This window comes from Pinus tabuliformis, chromosome 1_2 (assembly GCF_031772625.1).
Source record: "Pinus tabuliformis cultivar Carrire ecotype Pingquan chromosome 1_2, CPIR1, whole genome shotgun sequence".
In the NCBI taxonomy this organism is placed as follows: Eukaryota; Viridiplantae; Streptophyta; class Pinopsida; order Pinales; family Pinaceae; genus Pinus; species Pinus tabuliformis.
Window position 1 is genome coordinate 742981076 of NC_142298.1, and position 13450 is coordinate 742994525.

The window sequence follows — 13450 nt, forward strand, 5'->3', positions numbered from 1 at the left end:
ATATAATGAACATCAACCAAAGTTTAAAAAATTAATAATTTAGCGGACCAAAAGAGTCATTCAAAAGTTCATCAATGGTGGGGACGACAAACCAAAAATTGCATGTACCAATTAAATCAATGGCCCAGTCTATCAGATCTACGGTCTACGACGGCACAAACTTGTTGATGGTTAACGAGGTGAGTGGTCTCGTAGCAAGATTTCAGCAAAACAGTATGTTGTGTGATCAATGGTTGTGATGGAATACGGGGGCACATAGATGTGTTTCAAAAACCGCTTGTAGTGACTCTGTAGACCCTAGACGACTCTGTAAACCACTTCAAAAAAATCGCCTGACATACAATTGGGCAACAATCAATCCTTGCAACAATTGATTGTGTGATCAATGGCTCTGCAACTCATCCACCTCGCATCTTAATGGAATTCAAACCAAGTATAATGGATCAATACTCCGACATCTCAACCTCGTCCTGCTCGAATACCACTGTTACAGGCCCGATGAACTCCATAATGAAAAATGTTATCTTATTAAATGAAAAAATCAAGTATTTATACAAACAAAGACAATTATTAGATCAAAATTGTTGGTGGTTTTCTTAACTGTAAAATGAAAAACTACCCAAACTATCAATTCTAATATAATAATGTTACAGTTTATCCCAAATGATTATTTAACAAAATTCCTAATGATCAATATAATAACCATAAAACATTAGACTTTCTTTTAAATTCCCACTATATATATATATTAAGTGGACCTAGTTCAGGTGGTAGGGAGGAGTGGATTTTATCTTCCTCACAGTTTGGACAATACAATTTTTAATAAGGAATATATAAACTTATTATTTTTAAAAACCTCTACCTAATTTTGGACAAAACTAATAAAAAAATTATTCAGAAAATTTAGTCTCTACTAGATTTTGGATAAAACTAGTAAAAAAAATATTCAAAAATAAATCATTTCATTTATCAGTTAGACTATGCCCCTCTTTCTATGTATAAAAAATAGTCTTTCAATTAAAATTTAGTTCTAGTTTCCTCAACAATATTGCTTATATGATATTTTCCAATCTAATTCGGTTTTTCAATTCATTTTTATGGTTTCTATGTATGGCAAACTTTGCTTATATGAGATTTTCCAAGCTAGCTATTTTTTTCAATATGGTTTCCATGTATAACAAACTTTGCTTATATGATATTTTCCAAGTTTTTTTTCAATATAGCATATGATCGAAGACAGATATGCTTGGAAATCCCTCAATAATGTAAAATCTAATTTTATCTTTTTTTTGAAATATATATATATATTATATTATATTATATTATATATATAAGAATTTGTGGGAACCATTGGATCACACTGATGGATATAATTTACTATCTGCACTTTGATAAAACTTACATTCAAAAATTCGTATGCGCGAAAAATGTGAACATTATGAATTTTAGCATTATTTGTTTTCTCACAATGAAGGTGTACTAGATAAGGCATTGCACTTTACTAATAATTGATATGGAATTAGGTTTACTTTAGAACACATTGTACTTGGTTAATAATTGATATAGACAAAGTTGCTTGGATTACCATCCTGACAAATTGTAATTTAGTATTACTCAGTTACACGGGAGGAAGCCAAGGACCCTCATTCTAGCAAGGATTGATATGCATAGAGTTCGCTCCGAAAATATCATCTTTATGAACTTTCATATTACCATGCTTTACCAAAATAAAAGCTCAGTGCTGTCCGTTAGATTTGAAAACAATATTGTTATATTATTTAATATTACTTTTAATATGAGATGAGTTAAGTGAAATTGAAAATATGGTTTAATATTACTTTTTCATATCAGATAAGTTAGGTGCAATTTATTAGCAAAGATGAGTATTTATACAGTCAATTTAAAAAACCACTGGTTGTATGAATAAAGCATCATCTATTCTAATATATATTATAGAATTTACTTTATTATAAGTTAGATATAGTTTATAATTAAAAATAAATTTTAGTGTGGATTAATTGTACAAATAGATAAGTCCATGGGATTTTGGACTAATGGTGGATATCTGTACTATTAAGATACTTTGTATAAATCAATAATTCAAATCCCTTATGAATTCGTTGATAAAAATTAAAACATGTAAAAAAATAATTTGATTTTGTTTTTTTTTTCTCATTATTTATTTCATATTTTTCAAAAACCTTAAAAAATTATATTAAATTTACAATTAAATGAAAAATAAAATTTTAATTGTTCTTTTTTCCCTAGGGAAAAAACTAATTTATTAAAAAATAAAATTACATGTTGTATGTGCTCCAAGGGAATTCAATCAAGTACCAGTGAAAATTGGTGCTAGTAACATAAAGTAAAAACAACATTTGGACTAAGTAAAAATACTTAGTTATGTTTTTCTTCCATTCTTTTCCACTTTCCGCCAACCTTCGAAATTTAGAGTGGCAATAACAATTGCTAGCTAGTTTTCTTCTACTCTCATTAGATTTTCCTTATCTGAGTTTGAGATTTTAGATACAAGAGATCTCTTGTAACCTCCCATCTCCTTTTCAATGGGTAACATCTCCTTCTATAACATTGGGATTGAAATTCATGTTGCTCCATATTTGTCAGACTTGGAACCATTGTTCCTTCTAGTTTACCTACTCCACCTAATATTATTTCTTGTGGATTCTGATTGACGTCAGGTGTGGGATTAACCCTTTCTCCTTGACCTTAGGTGTGGGATTAACCCCTTCTCCTTCGTCCTCTTCTTCTAAGAGTTGTTGCTTTGAAAACTGCCATCCCTTGGGATTTTTTGCTTGTTCTTTTTCTTGCTTGAATCTTTCTTTGCTTTGGGACATGTATTTTGTAAATGACCTATTTGTAGACAAATTAGACATCTAATTGCCATATCCCTAAAATCTAAAAATTTGGTCCAACACATTTTAACATGTAATAGATGAATGTGATCAGGTAGACCTTTATTAAAGTCTACCTCCACACAACTTCTAGAAAACGTAATGATTTATTCTTCAGTTCTTTTTGTATCTATCTTTATGTACTTACCCATCTTATTCCCAATTCTTACTAATACTTTATGATTCCAAAATGAAGAGGGAGATTACACAATCTGCCCCACACTAGAATTTTAGATACCAGCATTGTATTGGCATCGAAATCCGAGAACCACGGGGTTATAAAAAGACTTGCATATGCCCAAAACCATGGCCAATTTCTCAAGACCAAATCCTTTTCATTTTGTGTTTCAAATTTAACAATGAAAAAACCCCAGGAGCTTAGATGAATATCACAATTTACTATCCAAGTATGAAAAACTCACTGAAAAAGATACATTGGTTTTGCCCAGAAGCCATTAAATATTCATATAATTTCCTGAGATTGGAAGTTTGCGCTAATAACATTTACCTCTAAAATATCTACTTCCATTTGCGGGACCCGATTCAGTTGTTCCACAATGTATGGGCCAGGAATATTAAGATTCTGATATGATTTGATTTTAACTTCTAACTTCCCTTAAAGGAAATCTTTGAAAGATGTGGATCCATCAATTTTCTTAAGAAAATCCCCACCCCACAATCGCAAAATGATAGTGATAGAGGAGTTTTGTTCTATGCCATGGTCTTGTAGCAACAAGTCATGTTACAGAGATCTACCTGTGTAGATCAAGCTTTGAATCTCCATTGTAATACTTGATCCCTTTTTAATCTCCCTCTTCACCAAAAGTTCCTCCCGAGCCTCAATGTGGACTCATCTTCTTTCTAGGGTTTGCACAAAAAATTGGAAAGATGCTCCCTCACCCACCACAATAACTTGACTATCTTTGATGGGTTTTGCCAAGATTTAGTTTACTAAGCCCATATCTAGTTTTGCAGCAGAGCTTTCTTCCATATTTGGCGGTGGATAAAGCAGATCTGGTGCACTTAAGGACATATCCATCCTACTAAGGGAAATTTCTGTAGGATCTGAGAAGAGGATGCATAGATCTATGCAGAAAATTGATTTGTTGGGCCATAGACCACCATGAACGCCGATATATTCCAAGGAAGAAATTGCATCTTTGAGGAAGATTGTGCATACATGAAAAAATTTCAGAGAGTTTGCTACAGAGGCCATATCCTCTTGCAACATCTCTCTTGGGTCTCGCTTCTTCCATTATCACATGCCTTTACTCTAATCCCTTCCAAGGGAAAACCCTCCATCTATGTGCATAGAAAGAGCCCGTGATCATTTTTGGTTTTTTCACTAAGAAGAAAACATGTCATAACCTCTTTCTTCCATCCTTCAAGCCTTGCAAACAAATTTGATGGTTGCACTTGCTCAAATTTCATTCCTCTATTGCAGGCTTGTACTCCTCTACAACAACATAGGCTCTTGATGCATGAACCCTAACACAGACAACCATTTCCTCTTTTCCCTAAATTTTTAATTATCTTAATGTGAAAAATGCATTAGAAAAACTTTTTCCAATGGTATTTTTTTTATTGTATGTGATTCGCGTTATTGTCATGAAAAGTGTATAATCATTTTAGTTAAGTTATAAAGTTTGTTTGAAAGTTATAAAAGGTTTACTTAGTATTTGTTTATAATCCAACTTTAAAACAATGTAAACTTTGAAATGGGAACTGATATTGTTATCCGTTTCGTAGAGATAGCATTACCCAATTTTGAAAAAGGGTGATGCAAAACACACATGTTTTTTTTAAAGCATAATTTTTGGCACTTCAAATTTTTTTATGTACATTATATTTTAGAATGGTGGTGATTTTCATGTTGATTTAAAAAGTGGTAATTCTGCATCAGGCCCTTTTTTTAAAAAGCCTATTTTTTGACTTTAAATTTTCTGATGTATGAAATGTAAATAATTATTTTCTAAATTTAATAATTTTTGAAGTGGTCTTCTTCTTCGTATTTTCTTGTTTTTATTTAATTTTTTTTTTTTTTTTTTTGGTAGTGAGGTTTTTATTGTTTTGCATATTTAAAGAAGAAGGTCGATATTTTGAATTTTTGATATTCTACATATTTATACATCGCTAATTAATATTTCAATCCACATCAAATAATTCTCTAAAAAACAATATTTTTTAACAATTGACATAAAAATAACCATTTTTAACATAAATATAACTAAAAAACTACACGTTTTGATAATTTTTTGTATTTTTTGCTAGAGATGACATGTCAAAATCATAATTTTTATACGAAAATTTTAACTAAAATTGGTTAAATAATAGTTTTTTTTTATGAATTTCATGTCAAAAAAATAATAATAATACTTATTGTTTTTTTTTCAAAAAATAATGATTAACATAAAAATTAATGCGGAAATCACATAATACAAATATTAAATGCATAACAACCTTAATTGAGTGCTTATTCTTCTCATAAAATGTCAAAGTCAAAACATTACAAGTATAACTAAGTAATAGTTACAAAAAATGAGCTTGATTTCCAAGCATAACTTAAATTTAATCAGCAATGTCATGTAATCCAAACTCTTCATCCTCTAGAGTTTCATCATTGTCTTCTTCCACAATATTTTCTACTTCGTTTTGCTCATTTTCCTCCTCTAATGGATCTTTGATGTTTGTGAATCTCCCATTGTATGCCTTTCCAATCATTCTATGTTATGGTGTTTGGGGTTCCCTTGCCTTTTTTGCCCCACATGATTCACTAAAGTCCCCTTTCTTCAATCCAATTTCTTACATTGCATCTGGAAGGAATTGAAGAGCATTAATTCTTTGCTAAATAAAATTGCACTGTATTGGATATTTTTCAATGGCAATGCAATTTCTTCCTTTTTGAAGACAACATGCTAGTGTTGTACCTAATTATCAAGCACAAAATAAATAATGAAGTAAATTAGTACAATGACATATAAATTAATAAATAACTTATTGAAATTCAATTCCATATAATAAAACTTACTTGAGCCAGAAAATAAATCCAAAACTCAATCTCCTTCATTTGAACATATGTCTATAAGATAGTTAATCAGTAACTGTGGTTTATGATAAATGTTAACTATCTCTTCTTTTGCTGCTTTGTCTTCATATGTTAGTTTTCTCATAACAGCATCATAAGTCAGTATTTGACTATGACTCTTTCCATCTACCCGATTAAAAATCATAGACATATAGCTATCATCTTTTTCCCAACTATTAATATGGATGAACTCACAATCATTTATAAATGGTTGATCTTCACAATTAAGAAGATTTGACTTTTGCCTGTAACATGAAATAGTAAAAGTTCAATTAACTTGTACATAAATGAATTTTTTAACATTAATCAAATATACATTTTAATTTTCGCTGCGGCTCTGACCTAGCCGGCGCTGCGCAAAGCTGCTGGCCGTCCGGCCCCTGGCTGCTGCAGAGGGCCTGCTCCCTCCTGCTCCGCAGATCTGCGCCTCAGAGGCTGCTGCGACCCTGCGTTCTGATTGAGGACCTTTTCATCGGGGAATATGGACTCCAATGGGGGCGCTTCCCCCCCTGCGGAGGTCCTAGCTTTCAAAGCAATGATCGAAGCCTGCTCGAAGAGAGCCCCATCGGTGGCCCAGCAAAAGTTCATCAAGAGGATGGAGAAGATCCCCACAGTCGCCCTTTCAGAGGAAGAGACGTGTAAAGCAGCACTAAACCTGGCAGAGAGAGGTCTTATTGGACAGTTCACAGGCCTTTGGCCTTCACCAAAGTCAGTAGAAGATTGGGCTCAGAGAAACTGGAGCCCCCTGATCAAGGAGGGTGTGAAAAGCTACTTCGTCGGGAAAGGATACTTCGTCTTTGTGTTCGATAATCCGGAAGACAGAAGCCTAATATTCAGAAATGGGCCATATTTTATGGGACCGCAGGGCCTGTATCTGAATAAATGGTCCCCAGACTTCGACCCTACCCAGGATGTCCCCTCAGCAGTTCCGGTATGGGTGAGACTTCCCCACTTGCCTCTCCACTGCTGGAACCAAAAATCCCTTGAAAACATCGGCAATGCATTGGGTAAATACATCGACAGAGCTGTAAGAAAAGATCAGTATTCATGCGCTCGAATATGTGTTGAAGTCGATCTGGAGGAGGGGTTACCGGAAGCAATCAAACTTACAGTAGCAGGCTGGGAGCACATTCAAGAACTGGACTATGAACAGCTTCCGTTCAAATGTAGACACTGCCACGAACATGGACACTTCGCGAAGCACTGTAAGAAGAAGGTAGAAGAGCAAACAGACAGACAAAAAGAGGAACAATGGACCCTAGTTCAGAAAACAACAAATCCAAAAAAGGGCCCTAGCAAAGGAAGGATATCAGGGACGACAAGCAGCTCAAAACCCATCCAGGAAGAGGAAACAGGGATGCCAAGCAGCCCCAAAATCATCCAAGAAGAGGAAGCAAACGTACAAGGGACATCAAGCGCACAGATCAACCCAACAAATCTGGAGCATGAAGACCTAGTGCATGTAGAAAGCCCCCCTCCAAGCAAAGAAAGTGAGAAAGAAAAGCAGGTCGAAGCTACTCAGGGAAGTTCGCCCAACCCTTCATATGCAGATATAACAAGGAAAAAAGCAATGGAAAGTTCAGAAACATCAGAAGATGAAGCCTACGAGCGTCCTACCAAAAGAGCTGGCAGGAAATCTCGGAAAGAAAAGAGAGAAGAAGAGGCCGAGAGGCTTAAAACCCAAGGGAGCCAAGCAACCATAGAAATGTCCATTGGGCGGAACAACAGGCCGAGACCTTCCAAGGGAGGTCCCACCCCCTCAACAGGTAAATAATGAAATTTGTCTCTTGGAACTGTAGAGGGTTGGGGAGCCCTGCAAAACTAGAAGCAGTAAAGGATCTCCTTAAAGCAGAACCCACAGACATCCTCATGCTCCAAGAGACCAAAATTGAAGGGCATTCCCTTCTAGACACCAGTAGACTAAAATGGAACAAAAATACAGGCAAGGCAGTAAGCGCAAGGGGAACCTCCGGAGGACTGGCCACTCTTTGGTCAGATAGCACATTTCAGCTCAATAAATACTATGAAACTCAGCACTGGATCTACACAGATTTGACGCATAAAGTAAGTAAGTTGAATGTCTCTCTCTTCAATTTATATGTTCCGGTAAATTATGCAGAAAAAAGAGAATGCTGGTATTCTTTAACAACTTACCTAGAACAGCAGTCCCCAAACAATATTATCATTGCGGGAGACTTAAATATAGTGCTGAAGCCAAAGGAGAAGAGGGGAGGCTCCAGTTCAAGAGATCCCATGCTGGCCACGGTGGAGGAGATCGTTCAGAGCTGGGATCTCTTAGACTTCCCTCCAGTACATGGGCTCTATACATGGACGAATAACCGGGTCGGGTCAGAACAAATCTCTGCCCGGCTAGACAGATTTATGATCCAAAGCGGACTCTTGATGAACAAAAAGATCGCCAGCACCAAAATTTTGCCCAAATTGACCTCGGACCATAAGCCAATACAGCTGCTTTTAGAGGACGAGGAAGATTTGGGACCCATTCCCTTCCGATTCAGCCCCCTGTGGATTGAGAAGCCGGGTTTTTTTGAAACAGTGAAAGATGCATGGGACAAGCCCATTATAGGCTCCCCCAGCTACATATGGGAGCAGAAGATGAAGGCAACAAAAAAGGCGTTGAAGGAGTGGATTAAAAAGCCTGCACCCAATCCAACCAACCAAAGGAAAGAAGCAACTCAGAGGCTGCACACAATGCAAATGGAAATGGAGAATAAAGATATAACAGCTGAGATTCTGGATGAGGAAGTCAAAACTCAACGCTCTACATATCAAGCCTTCCGAGTTGAAGAAGAGTATTGGAGATTAAAGTCTAGGAGCTTATGGCTAAAGGCAGGGGACCGGAACACTTCTTATTTCCACAAACAATACAGAGCTAGACTATCTCGGAACCATATAGCGGAAATTAAAACTATGGAGGGACAGGACTGCAAAGGGTTTGACCAGGTGAAAGCTGCAGCTGAGGCACATTTTAGGAATTTATATAATAATGGAACTCAAGCTGAAGAAGGGGAAATCAATGACTTTCTTTCTAATATTCCCCAGCTTGTCAATGATGAAGAAAATACAGTCCTATGCAGACCTATCACAATCGAGGAGGTCATTCAAGTGATCTGGTCAATGGAAGCCGATAAGGCCCCTGGACCCGATGGATTCTCTATCCATTTTTATCAATCTTGCTGGGAAGTTATCAAATCTGACCTCCTCAAAATGATCAAAGGATTTATGATTAAAGCTAAAATAGGAGGAGGTATCAAATCCACCTTCCTAGCTTTAATCCCAAAGGAATCCAATCCTGAAACCTTTGCAAGATTCAGGCCAATATCGTTGTGTAACGCTTCTTACAAAATCATAGCCAAGCTCCTAGCAAATCGACTCAAGCCTTTGCTCAAAAAGCTGATCTCCAGTAACCAAGGCGGATTTGTGGAAGGCAGATATATTATGGACAACGTCATTCAGGTCCAGGAAACTATTCACTCAAGCAAACAACGGGGCGAGAAAGGTATGTTGATCAAACTCGATATGGCAAATGCATTCGATAGAGTAAATCGTTTGTTTCTATGCAAAGTCCTGCTCTCTTTTGGTTTCTCTCAACACTTTGTCCAGCTTATCAAAGCATGCATAGAAACCCCGTGGATTGCCCCTCTTGTCAACGGACGTCCCACCAACTTCTTCCAAGCTCAAAGGGGCATCAGGCAGGGTTGCCCTCTCTCCCCCTTCCTGTATATTCTCATGGCAGACTCTCTAAGCAGGAAGTTAGCAGTTGAAAAATCCGTTGGTTCCCTCCCGGGACTCAAACCTTCCGAGGCATCATCACCCTTAAATCATGCTCTTTTCGCAGATGATTCTCTGCTCCTCGGAGGTGTTTCTACCAGAATAGCGAAAGCATTTGACAATGTACTGAAAAGTTATTGCAGGGTTACTGGAGCTCTCATCAATGAGAGCAAAAGTGAAATATACAGTTGGAACGCGGAACAGCAAGAGATCTCCAACATCTCGAGGATACTCGGGTTCAAAGGCCAGGCCAAGTGGGACAGCTTCAGATATCTTGGCCTTCCCATTTCCTCTGGAGCAAACAAGAGATGTTTTTGGACTCATATAATCAGCAAAATTAAATCCAAAATCACAAACTGGGGCGGTTATTGGTTAACAAAAGGAGGCAAATCCATTCTTATTAAAACGCAGCTGTCAGCTCTTCCCATATATCAATCAGCATTTCTCCTCGCCCCCAAATTTGTCACGGACCAGATAGCATCCCTGATCAGGAACTTCCTATGGCAAGGCGGGAAAGGAAACGAAAGAAAGTTGCACTTAGTTAAATGGGAAACGGTCAAGAGGCCAATAGATGAGGGTGGTCTTCAAATAAGGGACCCCTCCTTTATCAACAAATCGCTGGGCGGCAAACTGCTGTGGAAAATTGTAAGTGAACCCTCACATCCTATCAGCATAATATTACAGTCTAAATACTCAGATAAAGAAGCGATAAGGAAAATGCAAATACAGTCCACAGCGGCCAGCTCGCAGGTATGGAGGCTATGTTGCAAGAGTAGCGAATTCTTCAAAAACCACATGTACAGAATACCCGGAAATGGTAAGTCCACACAACTATGGAAGGATCGAATTATGGGGAAAGATCCGCTGGCGGAAAGAGAGGATATTGCAGAGCTAAGAAATTGGCTGGAAAGAGCAGGAGTTAACAGAGTATACGATCTGGCAAGTTGGGATGAACGTGGAGAATGGCTAAAATGGGACTTCCACGGAGTCCCTGAGCGTCTAAAGGATCAACAGATCCAACTTGAGAACCTGTTAGAAGACGCCACCCCAGTTAGCAGATTTAAAAAGGATCGATGGGGTTGGGGAAAGTCTGGAAAATACACCTCAGCAGAGGGATATAAGTCTCTTCAAGGAAAAAGGATCAGCCATCATACTCCAGCCTTTTGGAAGCAGATTTGGGAGCCATTAGCGCTACCAAAAATAAATTTTTTCTTCTGGACCTTGGTACACAACAAGTTATTGACAGGGGACAATCTGACAAAAAGAAAGTATGAAGGACCCTATAGATGCGCTCTCTGTAGATGTCAATCAGAAACTGCCCAGCATTTGTTTCTTGAATGCGCCTTTGCCAAGAAGGTGTGGGGACTCCTCCTCGACGTGTTCCAGATCATTCTCCCACAGCATACCTCAGTCTCTGAGCTATTCGCGAATTGGTGTGCTAGCTACCCCAAAGGCATCCTCCCAAAGTCATTTTGGCGCAGAATATGGATAGCGTTGCCAAAGTTTGTTTGCTGGCAACTGTGGTTAGCCAGAAATCAGCAGATCTTTAAAGAAACACAGCATTCCCCGCACCAGATCGCAGCAAAAGCTAAGGCCCTTCTGTTGGAAGCGGCTCAGCAGCAATACAATAAAGAAGACCCCCTTCTCAGGCCAGAAGAAAAAAGGTGGCTTGCTATAGAACCGCTGCCCCGAAATTATAGAAACACACCACTGAAAGCAAATCTGGAATGGAGAAAAAGAGAGACTGATGACATCTTTCAAAGATGGTGGAGGGTGCAAAATGTAACTACCATCTTCTTCGATGGAGCGTCCAAAGGGAATCCTGGAGTAGCAGGTGCTGGCGGGGTTATCTACTTTGTGGAAGGGCTCCCCTCTGTTTCCTTTGCTTGGGGTCTCGGAGAGAAAACAAACAACCAAGCGGAGATTCTGGGGCTGCTAAAGGCATGTCACATTGCAAGAGAGAAAAGTGCCAAAGATATTCAAGTCTTCGGAGACTCAGAAATTTTAATCAAAAAACTAATCAGAGAGGAATACTTTAACAATGTAGGGCTCAACAAAATATTGGATAGGCTGAAGGCGGTTCTAAAGAGTTTTGACTCATGCAAATTTTATCATATACTCAGAAACTCCAACAAGGAAGCAGATTGTATGGCGAACTTGGGCAGCACTCTCAACAAAGGAATTTTAAATGTAAATGGGGAAATTCTATATCATCATTTGTGATCAGCTCCTTTCTAAAGGAAGCAAAAGTAGGATTTCAATCATGTAAGCAGGGCTGCCTAGGCAAAGTCCCCATCTATTTCTAACATATCAATAAAATAATCAACCGTTTCAGTTAAAAAAAAAAAAATATATATATATATATATACATTTTAAACGTCTTACCATGTAAGCTGCATCCTTGAATTTGTTTTCCCCTTGAAGCTTGATAATAACATTGCCAATTGTGTGTTTGAATGAAATGTCGTAAATCTCCATAATAGTGATGACTTGACTTCTAGAAATCCCGCAACCACTTTACTAAGAGCTTGATAAGTATAAGGGTCACTATCATAGTCAATGTTTGGAATATTGAAACCATGGGGAATATCTGCAATAACTAGGGCATAATCCCTTTTAGGTATGAGTTTAGCAATGTCTTCATAGTCGCCTTATATTACTTGATATTGAATGGTGTCTAGCCCATTCTAAATGAAATGAGTAAGAGTTGGATCAAGTTCAACATTCTTAACATGTTGCTTCTTTAGTCTTTCAATCTTTATTTTTTGAATAAAGGTTCTGAAACTATTTGGTGCTCCATTTTCATCATTCTTCAACTTTTATAAAATAAACAAATATATGTGTAAGTTATAAATTAAAAATAGTATACAGATGAATAAAAATGAATGTATAAATCAACATACATTTTTAAATGCAAGATAAAAAAATTTTAATGTTGATGTAGAACTTGAATCTAGATAGTTGCGTACAACATCATCCCAAATATCTTCATTCAACAATTTAACCATTTGTTCTTGATTTTTTATGTAAACTTTGTAACTGCATAGATAAAGTAAAAAAAGTTAATATAATGATATGTATAACAAATACTACCAAGAACAATATGTTATATTTAAAAGAAAATTATAATATAGAAATAAATAAAAATAATTCAACAAACTTACTTTTGAAATTCCTCAGAAATTTCCTCTAATGATAATTCCCCTGATCTCAAACGAGATAATATTGCTTTGAAAAGTTTTTCATCCTTCACTCCTTGCAATGCTCTCCAAGGTGTGATAATCATATCTTCTGGAAGCTGCTTCATTTCAGGACCTGATTTACTGTTGCTATATATCAATGGCTTAAACTTTTTGACCTTCTGGTTTTTAATGCCAATGTTCTCCCACATGATAAAAATATCATTAATCAACTCCCATATCTCTCTAGTTCAAAATTCCAACTGGAAAATGTTATCAACACCTGACTACGGTTGACCATGATTGACTATGGTTGATGATGGTTGACCATGGTTGAACATGGTTGATCACACTTAATCATGGTGGACGATAGTTGACATTGATTAACCATGGTTGACCATGGTAGATAATGGTTGACCATGGTTAACCAAATTCAACCAAAGAGACCTTGATTATGCTTGACAAAATTCAACCATGGTTGA

General features: G+C 37.0%; 1 protein-coding gene across 1 annotated transcript; it reads left to right on the forward strand.

The window, feature by feature from the left end:
- The first annotated feature begins 6592 nt into the window (after positions 1–6592).
- On the forward strand, positions 6593–12012 carry LOC149207905 (uncharacterized). Its single transcript, XM_089398176.1, has 3 exons — positions 6593–6928; positions 7082–7704; positions 7797–12012. The coding sequence occupies exons 1-3, from the start codon at positions 6593–6595 to the stop codon at positions 12010–12012; spliced, it is 5175 nt and encodes a 1724-aa protein (XP_089254302.1).
- Positions 12013–13450: the final 1438 nt, after the last annotated feature.